Below are 16,742 nucleotides of genomic sequence, written 5' to 3'. Positions count from 1 at the left end.
AAAAAAAAAAAAAAAAAAAAAAAGAATATACATATTGGCGAACAATATTTAGAATGCACTAGACTGTGATGCCAAGCCATAGCTAAAAACATAACTTGAAGTGAGTTATTTGTGAGTTCTAAACAGATAATAACCCAGGCTCTCTGTTTTCCAAAGAACAGCAATTTCCCAGCAGAGGTGAAAGATCTGACTAAACGTATAAGGACTGTTTTAATGGCCACGGCTCAGATGAAGGAGCATGAGAAGGATCCTGAGATGCTGGTGGATCTCCAGTACAGCCTGGCAAACTCCTACGCAAGCACCCCCGAGCTACGTAGGACCTGGCTGGAAAGCATGGCCAAAATTCATGCGAGAAACGGAGACTTATCCGAGGTGATTAGCAGACTCAGTCATTCTTAGTTAGGTGTCCTCTTGATCAGGATGATTGGGTTATCATTTACAGCAGGAGTATAAAAAGTTATCATATTTCCCCACTAAAGTTGATATGACCTAATTATATGTTATGTGCATTACATTTGCATGTAGGATTCAAGGATGCCTAACTCCATGTAAATAATATCAAATAAAAGCCAGTGTCTTGGGGGCCAGCTGCAGTTGTAGGATGTGTAATGGAGACAAAATGCTAAAAGCCTGAGGCTAAGGAGGATGGTTATAAGGGAGTTTGGAAATTGAGTGGGGAAACTCACGATTGAGGTGAGTCAGCTCAGGTGGGGGTAATCTGTCCCCCTGCGCAGCTAGCCTGAACTAGCGTTGGAAAGGTTAACACCCCTAAGAGCCACATGAGAGGAGGCCACTGTGTGATGGTTATAAATCAATAGGTAACTTTTTATCTTTTTTAACATCTTTATGGGAGTATAGCTGCTTTATAATGGTGTGTTAGTTTCTGCTTTATAACAAAGTGAATCTGTTATACATATACATATATCCCCATATCTCTTCCCTCTTGCGTCTCCCTCCCTCCCACCCTCCCTATCCCACCTCTCTAGGTGGTCACAAAGCACAGAGCTGATCTCCCTGTGCTATGCGGCTGCTTCCTACTATCTGTTCTACATTTGGTAGTGTATATATGTCCATGCCACTCTCTCACTTTGTCCCATCTTATCCTTCCCCCGCCCCATATCCTCAAGTCCATTCTCTAGTAGGTCTGCGTCTTTACTCCCATCTTGCCCCTAGGTTCTTCATGACCATTTTTTTGTTTGTTTTTTAGATTCCATATATATGTGTTAGTATACAGTATTTGTTTTTCTCTTTCTGACTTATTTCACTCTGTATGACAGACTCTAGGTCCCTCCACCTCACTACAAATAACTCAGTTTCATTTCTTTTTATGGCTGAGTAATAGTCCATTGTATATATGTGCCATATCTTCTTTATCCATTCATCTGTTGATGGACACTTAGGTTGCTTCTGTGTCCTGGCTATTGTACATAGAGCTGCAATGAACATTGTGGTACATGACTCTTTCTGAATTATGGTTTTCTCAGGGTATATGCCCAGTAGTGGGATTGCTGGGTCGTATGGTAGTTCTATTTTTAGTTTTTTAAGGAACCTCCGTACTGTTCTCCATAGTGGCTGTATCAATTTACATTCCCACCAACAGTGCAAGAGGGTTCCCTTTCCTCCACACCCTCTCCAACATTTATTGTTTGTAGATTTTTTGATGGTGGCCATTCTGACTGATATGAGATGATATCTCATTGTAATTTTGATTTGCATTTCTCTAATGATTAATGTTGTTGAGCATTCTTTCATGTGTTTGTTAGCAATCTGTATACCTTCTTTGGAGAAATGTCTATTTAGGTCTTCTGCCCATTTTGAATTGGGTTATTTGTTTTTTGGGTATTGAGCTGCATGAGATGCTTGTAAATTTTGGGGATTAATCCTCTGTCAGTTGCTTCATTTGCAAATATTTTCTCCCATTCTGAGGCTTGTCTTTTCGTCTTGTTTATGGTTTCCTTTGCTGTGCAGAAGTTTTTAAGTTTCCTTAGGTCCCATTTGTTTATTTTTGTTTTTATTTCCATTTCTCTAGTAAGTGGGTCAAAAAGGATCTTGCTGTGATTTATGTCAGAGTGTTCTGCCTATGTTTTCCTCTAAGAGTTTGATAGTGTCTGGCCTTACATTTAGGTCTTTAATCCATTTTGAGTTTATTTTTGTGTATGGTGTTAGGGAGTGTTCTAATTTCATTCTTTTACATGTAGCTGTCCAGTTTTCCCAGGACCACTTATTGAAGAGGCTGTCTTTTCTCCATTGTATATTGTTGCCTCCTTTAGCAAAGATAAGGTAACCATATGTGTGTGGGTTTATCTCTGGGCTTTGTATCCTGTTCCATCGATCTATATTTCTGTTTTTGTGCCAGTACCATATTGTCTTGATGACTGTAGCTTTGTAGTATAGTCTGAAGTCCGGGATTTGTTCTCAAGATTGCTTTGGCTATTCGGGGTCTTTTGTGTTTCCATACAAATTGTGAAATTTTTTGTTCTAGTTCTGTGAAAAATGCCAGTGGTAGTTTGATAGGGATTGCATTGAATCTATAGATTGCTTTGGGAAGTAGAGTCATTTTCACAATGTTGATTCTTCCAATCCAAGAACATGGTATATCTCTCCATCTATTTGTATCACCTTTAATTTCTTTCATCAGTGTCTTATAATTTTCTGCATACAGGTCTTTTGTCTCCTTAGGTAGGTTTATTCCTAGATATTTTATTCTTTTTGTTGCAATGGTAAATGGGAGTGTTTTCTTAATTTCACTTTCAGATTCTTCATCATTAGTGTATAGGAAGGCAAGAGATTTCCGTGCATTAATTTTGGACCCTGATACTTTACCAAATTCATTGATTAGCTCTAGTAGTTTTCTGGTAGCATCTTTAGGATCCTCTCTGTATAGCATCATGTCATCTGCAAACAGTGGCAGCTTTACTTCTTCTTTTCTGATTTGGGCTCCTTTTATTTCTTCTTCTTCTCTGATTGCTGTGGCTAAAACCTCCAAAACTATGTTGAATAAGAGTGGTGAGAGTGGGCAACCTTGTCTTGTTTCTGATCTTAGTGGAAATGGTTTCAGTTTTTCACCATTGAGAACAATGTTGGCTGTGGGTTTGTCATATATGGCCTTTATTATGTTGAGGTAAGTTCCCTCTATGCCTACTTCCTGGAGGGTTTTTATCATAAATGGATGTTGAATTTTCTCAAAAGCTTTCTCTGCATCTATTGAGATGATCATATGGTTTTTCTCCTTCAATTTGTTAATATGGTGTATCACAATAGGAAACTTTTTAATGTCTGTTTAAACACTGGGAGGATTTATTTGCAGCAATTCACAGCACCCAGGTGGTTTCCGGACACCAAGTGAGGAAGTTCTGCTTTACTGTATTCCCAGGATTGTGCCCTCTTTGGGAAGAAATGAATTTGCATAGGAAAACTGAAGCCCTTCTAAATACATGTGAAGGACTCTGGGATGGAAGTAGATCTGACCAGAGGCCTCACTTGGTAGCAGTTTGGCGAGGACAAAAATGAGCAGCTCCAGTTCCCTTGGACCACCCTGAAAATGGAGGAGTTTCTCCATAAAACTTCAAAAGGCAAAGTTGGAGTCATTTAAACTCTTCAACAGGCCAAGGTCTACTCAGTGTTCAGCAGTGTTCGAGGGCTTTGCAGGAGATTTTACAGAACAAAAAATGTCGCTCAAATAATCTGGTTGAGGAAAGCACACGTGATACATTAGGTCACACTGTTTTATCAAGTGCCACCTGTGCGGCTACCATTTTAAAGGCAATAGAAATTCTAAGGGGGACATTACTGGAAGTAGAAAAAAGTAAGAAGACGGCTTATTTTTACTTCCAGTTTATACCCAGGTGCTATTTAGAGAGAGAGGGGAGACATAGATATTAAGGAAAGAAGATAATTCTATGGGAAAATTCTTCAGGCCAGCTCATTCACCCACCTGAAAACTACATCAAGAAAAACAAACCAAAAAAATTCCCAAATAGACATTTTATTCTTGATGGTGAACTTTTTGGTAATCTAATTGATTCTTATTTCCGGTTCTACCATGAAAAGGATTTCTCTACATATTCTGACTTGGAATATTGACTCACCTTGGATTAATCCTAATAAGATAGATAGTAAAATCTACAGTATTAGATAAATGGTAAAATCTTCCTCTCAAACTGTTTTCTTTTTTTCTTACAGGCTGCTATGTGTTACATTCATATAGCTGCCCTCATCGCGGAATACCTAAAAAGAAGGGGTAAGACAACCTTGTGAGGGGAGAAAGTGCAGAAATCAACATGTTGAAACCTAACTTAAAATTTATTTATTAATTTTAAGTTTTATTAATCTTGATGTTTTATTAAGCAATGTTAATTTTCACAGATATTTCTAATTATGCTGTACTTTTAAATTTTAACTCTCTCTTCCATGCCATTATCATGTTTATTTTATGTACAACCAGGCTAACTCGTCCGCTTCTTAGTTCCAAATGAGAAAGCTTCATTGGTTAACATAAGCTTGAATTAACATAAACATGTGACAATGTCCTAACCTCATCTTGCACTACCATAGGTTACTGGAAAATGGAAAAGATTTGCACACCATCCTTGCTCCCGGAGGATATCCACCCCCGTGATAGCAACCTATTACTAACAACTCCCAGTGGAGGAAGTGAGTGATCTAACTGGGCTCCTTTATTCTCAGGGAATGGTGCCAAGAAAACCAAGTCACTGCTTCAATTTTGTTCCAGCGAAACTCTTAAACGTATTCCTAGAAGCAGAAACTATCTCAGACCTACATAACTTACTCCGTAAAAACCCAAAGTTTCTACCATTCAGAAATTCCATCCATCCAAACTTTTAGGAAGTTTAGAGACCTAAAGAGTTCTCAGCAAACAGAACTGCATCTTATCCAATATTATGGCCACGTTTTACTACCCATTTGCATGGTAGTCTGTCTTCGGGATTTTATTCTGAAATGGATGAATTGTTTAAAATTGCAAGAGAAATCCATTCAACTGTTGAAATGTAATACAACTGTTTATTCAAAATAGGGGGTGCAGAAAGAGAGACATATAAATATAGTGTGTATACAGGACTACACTTGAATCAACAGGCTCAGTTTTCTTTTTGTAAAGCATACACTGATTCTCACAATTTATAGCAGATAATAATTTACAGTATGGTTTTCCTTCAATTAAAAGTATTCCATCTTTAACATTTGATATTTCCTAACAATAACTAAAGAATTAATCTTTGTTTAAAAAAATTTGTCAATATAACCTTGCAAAAGTTTGTTCAAACCCAGAGTTTATGAACCGCGGTCTATTTCACATCACTATCTTAACTTTCAAAATGCAGTGGAAAACTCACTGTATGAACAACAGGAACAGATTTTTAGACGTTAAGATTAAAGTACCTAAACAAAAGGGAAAAGGACTTCGGTTACAATATTTTGGAAACATAATTGGTCCCTTATTCCTTTAACAACGTATTTATTTCCTAAAGAGTTTCAGTGGATTTTGCAAATAAGATATTTGCACCAAATGACCAGACTGAATTCTGAGACAGTGAGCTCACTTGTTTGAGGCCCTGGAGAAGGGACCAGACCTGACTTTATGACTCATGTCCACAATAAAAGTCAGGGATCTTCTCGCTCAGTTTCACGCTTCCTACTTAGCCTTATTTTTATAGGCAAATCATGAAAACCATCATTGTTGTATTTATCATGCCCTTTTTCCCCATCTAATTTTTTTCATAATCAGATACCATACAGTTTTATAAAAACTATTTTATATTCTAACTGAAACAAAATTGGAGAAACCAGATAAAGCTAGGTGTCAGTTTGAGAAGTTGTGGAAACTTATAGCCCAAAATGTTGTGTGAATCTTTAATATTCAAAAAAATCTAAATACGTTTAGACCAGTGGTGATATCGGAATAACATACCCATTGAGAAACATATATACAGTTGAGCCTTGGACAACGAGGCGGTTAGGGGCGGTGACCCTGCCGGTTGAAAAACCCACATGTAACTTTACAGTCGGCCCTCCATATCCACGTCCACGGATTCGATCAACCACAGACTGTGCAGTGCTGCATGCATACTTATTGAAAAAAATCTGCATGTGAGTGGACTCATGTAGTTCAAACCATGTTGTTTAAGGGTCAACTGTGTTTGTTTTGTAAACTTTGAATTAAGGAAGGTGATTATTTATGATGCATTAGCAGATATTTGTATTCATTGGCATATATGTGAAGCTCATTGGCATATATTTGAAGTCCTCAATGTACTTGTAGGTTATGATGTTTCTAAGTCAAAGAAGTAAATTGTCCCTTCACTACAATGCACACATGATAAGAATGCAGTCGAACCTCCGTATCCGGGAGTTCCAGATCTGCAGATTCAACCAGTTGCTCCATCAGTGAGAACCCATAGATATGGAGGACCAATTGTACTCTGCCATTTTATATAAAGAACTTGAGCATTTGTAGAATTTGATATCTGATATCTGTGGAGGTCCTGGAGTCAATCCCCTGTGGATACTGAGGGATGACTGTATAGATGAATTGAGGTGACTCCAGAAAACATGGCTTCCTCAGTTGTACTAACAATCATCATCATCCCACAATCATCATCATCCCACAGAAGTATGTCATGACTTTTCCTGCTCCAGTCAATGCTCATATAGTTAATGTGTTTAATTACCAAAGAAAAATATTAATAAAAAGTAGGAAAGTAGAATTTTTAACACAAGGATTCAATTGCAATCTTTATAATCGTCATTTCTAGCATGTTTGGGGGTGATAAGTTAGTTACATAGCCAATGATCTGATTATTAAAAATGGAAATATCTACAAAAGTATTAATTATAACTTAAAAAAGCACTTGCTCCAGGGCAGCCACTGCACCAAGCTCTGTACTGGCCATATCTCCATTAGTTGCCAATAAGGAGTCTGAGTTAGGTGCTGTTATCACCTCATGTTTACAGGTGAGAAAACCTAAAGAAGTTAAGCAACCTGCCGCAGACTCTCCCTTGTTAGCTTGGGATGGGGCTGAAGTTCAAGGGCTGGTCTATCACTCCAGACTGTGCTCTTAACCTCTGATACTCCCCAACGTTCTGATCTGATCCCTTGTTTAGCACATTACCCATTATCAACTGTTTTTATATGCATCTGCAGAGCCAGATCTTTTTTAAGCTTGGTGGCCAAGAGGCTAAGAAAATTTGTGAAGTTTTCTAGATAATGCAAAAGAGTGAAAGTTAGTAAGTATTGAGTATTGTCTTTACAATGCACTGAGGATACCAGGTGTTTTCTCAAATACTAATACTCTGAATCCTTTCAACATCCTTTGAGACAGATATCAATGTCTGTGGTTTAACAAATGAGGGATACAGACTCCAAGAGGTTAATTAAACCAGAGCATTGGAGCTACATCAATCTGCAAGCCTGTGCTCTGTCCATAATCCCATACCAGCTCCTTATAGAAAACAGGTCACCTGAAAATGATTAAAAAAAAATTATAAAAAGGGGAAGATTGGTTGCCTAGAAGAGAGTATTTATCAACAGTCATAATCTAACCATCTCATTGAGTGTGTGAGCTTTATAACCACCACATGTCACATCATGAAGAAAGGCACTGTCTAATCCAAGCAGGATTTGTCTCAAATAATGATACATTTTGCTTTGTTCTCTCAAGGCATGTTCTCTATGGGCTGGCCAGCTTTTCTGAGCATTACACCAAATATTAAAGAAGAAGGGGCAATGAAAGAAGATTCAGGAATGCAAGACACACCATACAATGAGGTTAGACCAAAAGAATTGAGTGTACAGTAATTGAGTAAAAAGATGCATTGAATTGTAACATTAAGCTAAATAGGGGGGAGAAAATCTTATTCAGAAATCAAATAAAGCTATTCTATAACACGACTTAGGCAAAATAAAATGCAGGCTAAAATTAAATTAAGATTAATAGATATCAGATTCCATTGATAAAGCGTAATTTTCAATGAAAATTTAAACTAAATTTTACTTCTCTAGGATAGAGCCAAATATATACAATCACCTCTTCCACAAAATATAAAATCTGTAGTCCTTCAGTAAATGTGGTAAGGGATGCTGAAAATTTGTTGAGCTGGTCACAACTTTATTTAATGCATTAGAAAATTTATTAACAAATAGACTTGAGCAGAAAATCACACTAGTTTCTGCAGAAAACCTTCTGGTATGCAAACCACGGTTATTTTTCAAAAGAAGCTCTCTACCTGGAATGACTTAGCAATAATCCAGGTGAAGAAAATAGAGCTCCCCTCCTCAAGTAAATAAAATATTTCATAAGCTAATTCTTTATTCATAATATTACATAGACTTAAAAAAGGATACAGAAAAAAATCTGGGGTAGATTTTAATGAAATTTTACATATGGCTGTACATTAATTTAATGTACATTGAAAATAAATAGTAAATGCAATTATGTATTTATATGAACTATTTCAAATAATGTTTAAAATCTTTTCTTAAAAGACACTGAAAACGTTCCAGCAATATTATCCACTTGCTTTAGAGAGTATATAATTTGGTTCAGTTGAACATTTATTAAACTACTAGTATGTGGAAGGCATTGAGACAAAGATAAGTAAAGCAAATGTATTTGGGAAGACAACGATAATAAGGCATAATCCCAGGTCTTAAAGAGTTTAGAATCTTGTGAAAGACAAACTTCCTTCAGGGTGGGGAGTAACCAGTCTAAGGCCCAGTAACTATAAATCTAGGCCTCATATATAGCTGCAATTAAAAGGGGAACAGTTTTTTACATGAATGATTGGAATGCAGATGAATGAGGCATAAATAAAAACTCTGCAGACTTTTGCACTATCTTGACATTTGATGGGACTTGAAGGTGTCAAATAAGAAAATAAGGTTCTTATAGGAGCAGCAGCAACTTCACAGGCAAAAGTGTGGGAACTGTATTCTAAGAATGGTGTGGTACAGTCTGGTATAGCCAAAGTGTAAAGTCAATGCCAAGGTGCTGAAAGAGAGTGGCACAGGAAAGGAGGTTGGTGCCTGATTCTGAAGCTCACTCAATGTCATGCTAGAGAGTTTGGACAGCAGTTCATAGCCACTGGAGTGTCTCCAAAGGTTTAGGGCAGTGGCAAGCTCATGGTCAGGTTTATGTTTTAGAAACAAAGATTACTGGGGAGTAACACATAGGACCAATTGGCGAGGGAAAATATTAGCTTGAAGGCTAGTCCAGGGATCTGGGAAGAAACGGGGGTTTGATCTGAGCCAGTGACTGTAGGAATGAAAAAAAAAAAAACCAGACAGATCTAAATACTTGTTATAGATTTAAATTAGCAAGTTTGAGGCACTAATAAGGAGAAAGAAGACTGCAAGAAGACACCACCATCCCTCCCAGGATGGATGTAACTGCCAATTGCAAAGATAGGGAATGCAGAAATCCCACTATGAAAAAAACTGACCCTTCAACAGTTTTGAAAGCAAGTTTCAGGTATGAGCCACAATCTTCACTGTGTAAAATCTCATTTCCGTTTGCGGAATTGCAGAATATCCTGGTGGAGCAGCTGTACCTGTGTGTGGAGTTCCTGTGGAAGTCTGAGAGATATGAGCTCATCGCTGATGTCAACAAACCCATCATTGCGGTCTTTGAGAAGCAGAGAGACTTCAAAGTAGGTGTTCTAAACCCAGGAGTTAGTTCAAATATCCTTCATTACATTGGAGAATTACTTACAATTTCCAAAAGTAGAAACTCCCTATTTTTTTTGTGTGTGTGTGGTACGTGGGCCTCTCACTGCTGTGGCCTCTCCCGCCGCGGAGCGCAGGCTACGGACGCGCAGGCCCAGCGGCCATGGCCCATGGGCCCAGCCGCTCCGCGGCACGTGGGATCCTCCCAGACCAGGGCACGAACCCGTGTCCCCCGCGTCGGCAGGCGGGCTCTCAACCACTGCGCCACCAGGGAAGCCCCTCCCTATTTTTGATGTCAGCATCCTCTTCACGAAACCCTTCACTTCTGGTTTCAGAAATTATCAGATCTTTACTACGACATTCATCGGTCGTATCTGAAAGTTGCAGAGGTGGTGAATTCAGAGAAGCGGCTCTTCGGTCGCTACTATCGTGTGGCATTTTATGGGCAGGTAAGTTTCCTACAAGCAGCATGGCCTCTAAGTTCTGTTAAGTGGTTGATAGCTGTTCTTCATTCTTTACAAGACATCTAACTACATGTGCCAACGGATTAAGGGGGTGGAGGTGGAGATGGGGATGTGTCTAGGTATATTTGAGTGTTTCTCTGAGTGTGAGGGTCTATATGTTTGGCCAAAGGAACATACTAAATTAAGACAAAAATAAGCGGAGGCCTCCACGGGTCTTAATACAGATTGAGGTAAAACAGTGATTTCGAACTTCTTGGAGAAAGAAGGCATTTCTTCAACACCCTCCTCCTCCAGTTCCCCCAAAAATGTCTAATTAGAGGTTTGCATCATATTTGAAAATGAGATTTAAATGAATATATTTTTGGCGCTGAAATCCGTAACATTCCAGGAAATAAAGAATTCCTAGGGGCTCTACCACATCAAAGCCATGAACTTTTTTTTTTTTTTTTTTGCGGTACGCGGGCCTCTCACTGCTGTGGCCTCTCCCGTCGCGGAGCGCAGGCTCAGCGGCCATGGCTCACGGGCCCGGCCGCTCCGCGGCACGTGGGACCCTCCCGGACCGGGGCACGAACCCGCGTCCCCTGCATCGGCAGGCGGACTCTCAACCACTGCTCCACCAGAGAAGCCCAGCCATGAACTTTTGACTTTGACTTTAAAATCCTGCGTTTTCTTTTCTCCTACTTTCAAACCATCACTGCTTCTAAGCAGAGCATAATCTGGTTGTTTTGTTTGTCAATATAATTTCAAAGTGATCTTTCTCAGCTTACTGCATGAACAATGAACAAGACTGAAAATATTAGCGAGCCATAGCATTGTCTTAAAAGCAAAATGAACTTATATATTAATTCGGAATGTCTCTGAGTAGTGCTTGAAGTAGGATAAACCCAGTCACCATCCAGGCAGGCTTATAACACTAGTATATTTCAGCAGCCATATTTCAGACTATTATTTTCACAGAGAATCATTCCATTCTTTTATTTTCACAGTGGTAATGACTCTCAGCCCTCGCATTTCCTTCTTTTCTCCCCTCATGTAAGGCACAGTTTCACATGGCTTCTTGTTCTGCTCAGATTTAAGGCTGCAAACAAACGTGTCAAATCCAGCATGGTCATTCTAGATCACTTCCCACTGAAGTCTTTTGGAAAATATATATTGTCCTCTAATCACCAAAGGCAGCTTAAAAACTAATGTCTGAATTAATAAAGACAGCTGCTCTCTCCCTGGAAAGGAAAATGTCACTGGGCAGCCACTTACCATAAACAAATGAATCCAACCCAGATTTCCCCCACTGCACAGGAGCATCAGGACTGTGGAGACAGTCTACAAAAAGAAGCTAAATGTACGCATTTGGGGGTTCCTTGGAAAAGAATCTGACCTATCTGAAGTGATAGTGTATATTGGGGAGATAGAATTGTGAGAATCTGCAGGAGAGGAGGAGAGAGAAAAGGAAATGGTATCTTGCAAGTCAGCGATAATCAGAAAATAAATAACTCTTGACCTCAGTGAAACATTAGCAAGAAAAATGGCAGAACACCAGGAAGGGGAGGAGGAGAGAGAAAAGGAAATGGTATCTTGCAAGTCAGCGATAATCAGAAAATAAATAACTCTTGACCTCAGTGAAACATTAGCAAGAAAAATGGCAGAACACCTCATCAGGAAGGGGATGTGGGAGCTGAGGGATTGTAAGGGAAAGGCAAGGGTTTCCTGGGAGTGGCCACAGGCTAACTGAGCAGCATGGATGTAGCTCACAGGACGTACGTTCAGCAAACCTAGATTTGAGTTTACAACGCTTCAGGCGATCTTTCTAATGAAAAAGTGATGAATTGCCATTAAGAGTCTGGTCATGAAAAGCAGATTGCCTACCTGATGGTTTCTCCAACCAACATCTAAGATGCTGGTTACTAAACAGGTGAAAACGAAATGATCATGCTCAATGATCACGCTCAAATCAATGAGATTTTAATGCTTAAAATCAATGAGATTTTAATGCAGATGTTTACTCTTTTCTTCTTTTGGTCTTGATTGTTCCAGGCTGTGGTAAGTTCTCTCTCTCTCCACTTGCATGCTCTAATAAGCCTCACACTTCCCTCCCTATGGTTTTACTGAACCTTAACTTTTTTGTGCAAATGAACATTTGAGATAGGTGAGATAATCCTGTTTCCATTCATTTTGGAGTCATCCTGCATTTCTGGGACTAAATTGTGTTTATTCCATTTATCTGAATTATAAAAATGTATCCTTTATTTTTCATATATAATATCTTTCTGCACAAAGGTCAGTGTAGTCTGAAAACCTACACACACACACACACACACACACACACACACACACACACACACAGATAAATATGGGCACCACATATTTGAAATATATGGATAGTAGGCTCAGTATTGGAATTCGCCTGCTCAGTTCAGGCCACCAGAGTTGCAGCTGATTAAGAAGAGCATGGTGGGCAGAATCTCAAAAGTTATAGTGGTGGCCATTGGTGGGCACCTTCCCGGGGTCCTGAAAGGACCCTGCCCTTTTCCAAATGAGTATCATGGAGAAACAGGGCTCTCTCTCTTTGGTGGTGAGCTCTGAGCATTCCCGAAAGTGATGGTATTAATTCCCAACATAAATGATGAACAGTGAATTAAACCTTTACCCTGTGTATCAGGTTAAGTCTCCTGAGATGCAAAAAGAAGCCATGTAAGAATTTTAGAGGACGAGCTGAGGGCCAATAACATGCCAAGACCTAGAGCTCTGTGACACAGAATTTTCTCTGTGTTATTTTGAACCATATGAAATTGCCCATAATCAACCTTTTTTTTTTTTACTTACAACCATTTTTACTTACAAAGATGGCAACTTCCTGTGGTTCCATGTAATTATTGCTGAGTAAGCTGGAAAAGCAAATTCTTTCAATATCCACACATTGTCCACAGTCAGCTCTGCTTCTCTGACCAATACATACTTTTTTGTAATTCTTTAAAATCCCTTTCCCCCATCCATACTATATCAGTATTTTCTACCTTCATTTGTAAATTTGGGGTCACGTGTCCTTAACTCACCTACTAAAAGAATACTTGGAAACCCCTCTATTAAATAGAATGGGGGAGGTGGTGGGCAATGGGGAAGGATGGGGGAGAGCTACTTTCAAATGCCCTAATTTTGTTCTTTTTGCAGATTCCTCAATAAAGTGTGCTGACCGTGCACCTGACTTTTTGTTTTTAATGCTGCCAGTATTCTCAATTGTCTTTTATTTAAAAGTCCAACCTGAGCTTAAAAGGCAAAGTGTCTTGTTAAATCTGCAGACCTGAGGACATGCCTAAGCATGGTACTCTGTAAACGCAAACCCCAGCTGCCTTTAAACAAGGAGAACTAATGGAGTTCATTCTGATAAACAGTCATTTAGAGCCTGTCATCATTGTTCAAATGATATTAAACTACCTGTCCCAAGACACCAAACAGAGAGGGTGAACTGTTGTATTCACTGGGAGCAGATGGCGCACATCACTTTATATTTGATGATAAAGAAATAGCAAATAGATTTGCATATCCCCCCAAATATGTGCAGAATGAAGGTTCTAAAGATCTGAGAAAATCTTGACTATTTCATTATCATAATCTCCATGGTCAGAAATGATTTTTTTTCATGATGGTACCTAATGTCCCTGTAAAATTCACCTTTTAATCCAAATTGATGTCTCACAATCATATTCCGAAGATTATGGAAATATAACATGCAGTCGGCTCTTTGCCTCCACAAAGGCCTTTGTGTAAATATTTTAGCGTCCCCCGTGGGCTAGTACTTTCACTTTATAGTCCTGACTAGAGTAGTTAATATTATGTCTGCAATGAGCCAGACCCTGGAAAACAAGTTGAAAACTGTTCTTTTGTGGCGAGAACTTTAATAAAAACGCAAGTCTTGCATAGCATGAATTTTCTAATGCAACACCTGGCATCATTGACTATGGAAATTTTACACAGAGCAGCCTATATAAAACACCCCCTCAAGTGTCCCTGAAGTATTCATTTCCAGAGTAATGAACCGCCAGTAGTGATCAAACATCAACTGTAATCAATGAAATCCTTAGGCTCCGGTATTTAGCATGAAAGAAAGCAAGTGAATGCTCATTGAATAACTTAAAACATCAGATGGCCCCACAATGAATTGAGTGAAAAGCTTGGGGGAATTTTATTCCGTTCATCAAAGGATGTAAATTCCATGATTCTCAATCATGCCTACATGGGTATAGATGCACCTCAGAATCTTGATAGAAAAGAGATTGGGGGTAGGAGGGAAGGTGCCTGTGTATTGTGTACAGCCATCATCTCCATGTTAGGGTGTGATACACCCTTCTGGCTCCTCTCCTATATGAAAGTCACTGAGATTATATATATATATATATATATATATATATATACACACACACACACACTAATAATTGGGTTCATATTTGGGTTCACGTTTGTATGAAACCATTTCTCTGCATCTGTGAAGTTTTTCTTTTCCTAACATTTAGCTTATTGTAATTTTCTGACCCATCTTTTATACACTAGATTCCTCTTTGGATGCATTCCTTTGTGAATGTTGAATCGGTGGAATATAATAGCAGGGGCACTTATATTTGACATCCCAATAATGATCCAGAGCTATTTCAAGATTCTGAACTACCTGCAAAAACATCTAAGAAGGAGTCAATAATTTTCGTTGTCGGTTTATTGAAGTACATTCTTTTTTTTTTTTTTTTGCGGCACGCGGGCCTCTCATCACTGTGGCCTCTCCCGTTGCGGAGCACAGGCTCCGGACACACAGGCTCAGCGGCCATGGCTCACGGGCCCAGCCGCTCCGCGGCATGTGGGATCTCCCCGGACCGGGGCACGAACTAGGTGTCCCCTGCGTCGGCAGGTGGACCCCCAACCACTGCGCCACCAGGGAAGCCCTGAAGTACATTTTTATCATAATCTGTTGCCTAAAAGTTTCACAATCCGTGCATGTTACCTACTGACTCAAAGTCCTTGTTTCACTAGGATACGTGCTGTTTCATAACCATGGCAGATCAGGGCGTTTGTTGCCTGGTAAAATGACATTTAAAGAATCGAACTATGGAAAATGCAGAAGTCATATTTCCTGTTGCCTTGAAATGCGGAGTCTTCTCATCCCTTTGGGGCAGAAGCAAAAGAGAAACTGCCCCTAGGTTTTCATCACCTTGTGTCCCTATTTATAACTCAATTATTTCCTGGACAGAGCATTAAACTTCCTTAAGATGGTGTCCTGTGCCTCACTGGGCTTTGCTTTGATTTCCCTGGGTAAAAGATAAGCTCGCATCCCAGCCATTTCCAGAGACTCCATTTCTCTGGCTCCAAAAGCTCTTACACAATCCCTGTAAGGGATTAAGTACTATATTCTGCTACACCAGCTCCTTTCTATTCATTTTATAAAATAGTCTCAATAGGTTTATAGCTCCATGTTCTGTAAATAAATTGATTAATTCTAATCACGATTCTGTCTGATCAATCACTTACCAAAATATCAAAATAATCATCAATAGTCCTTTTACAATAAGGAAAAGTGGAGTGCCCAAGTAAGAGGACCCAAAGGTATGTATTTTTAAGCACTCAAAACTCAGTTAAGCTGTTTCCCTGCATATTAGCCAGAACTCAGATTGCTTTGCTGACAGTTTTTTCCTTTATCATTGTCATCACTACCATTCTCCTCATTATAGCTAACACTCACCAATGGCCTTTTGTGTCCTGGACACTGTTCTTAGGGTCTCCTAAGTCTAAGTCTGTACTATTTCCCATCCTCCAGACCAAGGAGTAAGGATGAAAGGAGTCACAGGTCATGACCAAGGCCACAAGGGTCATAGTAACGACAATAAAATAACTGCTCTCGCCACTCCTTTTCTGCTAACTCTGGATTCAGAAATTTGTTAGGGGAAAATTTTCACAGTGAAAGTATCTTTGTGCTAGTTTTCACACCATGATGAGAAAATCCTTTCCTGGAACTTGGAGACATTTTTCTCGTTGAAATGGAAGTTGTAAATGTTGCTTCAGCTATTGCCCTGTGGGGATTCTGGTTGATGGCCTCAGAAGTCTTAGTTCTCTTTTGTGTCAATCTGTCAATTTGAGCCACTAACCTCTGACCTTGAATCAGACAGAACTCCATAAAGACAGCAACAGAAAAAACCTAGCAGGCTGGAAGTCACGTGGGGATAGGGCCAGACCTCACTACCCCTAGGAAGTCTAGAAGAATGATAAGGAGAGACTTTTCATGCTTTTAGCATCATACATCACTGTTTTAGCAGTTTGGAGTCAAGGTACTCATAATCAACTGTGTTGGTCTTGAACATTTCTCAAAGAAATTTGTTCAATAAAAACATCTGTATTAAAAACAATGGAATCTTTTCCAGTTATACTTGGTGCAAATATATCCTTTTAAGGTGTAGCCCTCTGAGAGCTATCTTATTCATCTGTTTATTCATTCAACTAATGTACAGTGATGTCTCTCTGGAGACCAGGCACTATGTTAAACACTGGACATGCAGTGCTGAACAAGATACTTTCCTGCCTTTAAAAAGCCCAAAGTCAATTAGGGAAACACAAGGAAACAA

General features: G+C 39.3%; 1 protein-coding gene across 1 annotated transcript in view; it reads left to right on the top strand.

Moving 5' to 3' along the window:
- Positions 1-16,742, top strand: part of DOCK10 (dedicator of cytokinesis 10) — a 212,025-nt gene that overhangs the window by 182,805 nt on the left and 12,478 nt on the right. The window contains 6 exon segments of the mRNA XM_007467990.1: positions 157-372; positions 4,183-4,240; positions 4,555-4,653; positions 7,680-7,786; positions 9,544-9,666; positions 10,018-10,131. Coding sequence (XP_007468052.1) covers positions 157-372; positions 4,183-4,240; positions 4,555-4,653; positions 7,680-7,786; positions 9,544-9,666; positions 10,018-10,131 — 717 coding nt within the window.

The sequence above is a fragment of the Lipotes vexillifer genome, unplaced genomic scaffold (assembly GCF_000442215.2).
Source record: "Lipotes vexillifer unplaced genomic scaffold, Lipotes_vexillifer_v1.1 scaffold907, whole genome shotgun sequence".
Classification (NCBI taxonomy): domain Eukaryota; kingdom Metazoa; phylum Chordata; class Mammalia; order Artiodactyla; family Lipotidae; genus Lipotes; species Lipotes vexillifer.
Note: the sequence above shows the minus strand (reverse complement) of the source record. Positions and strands in the feature narration are given on the sequence as shown.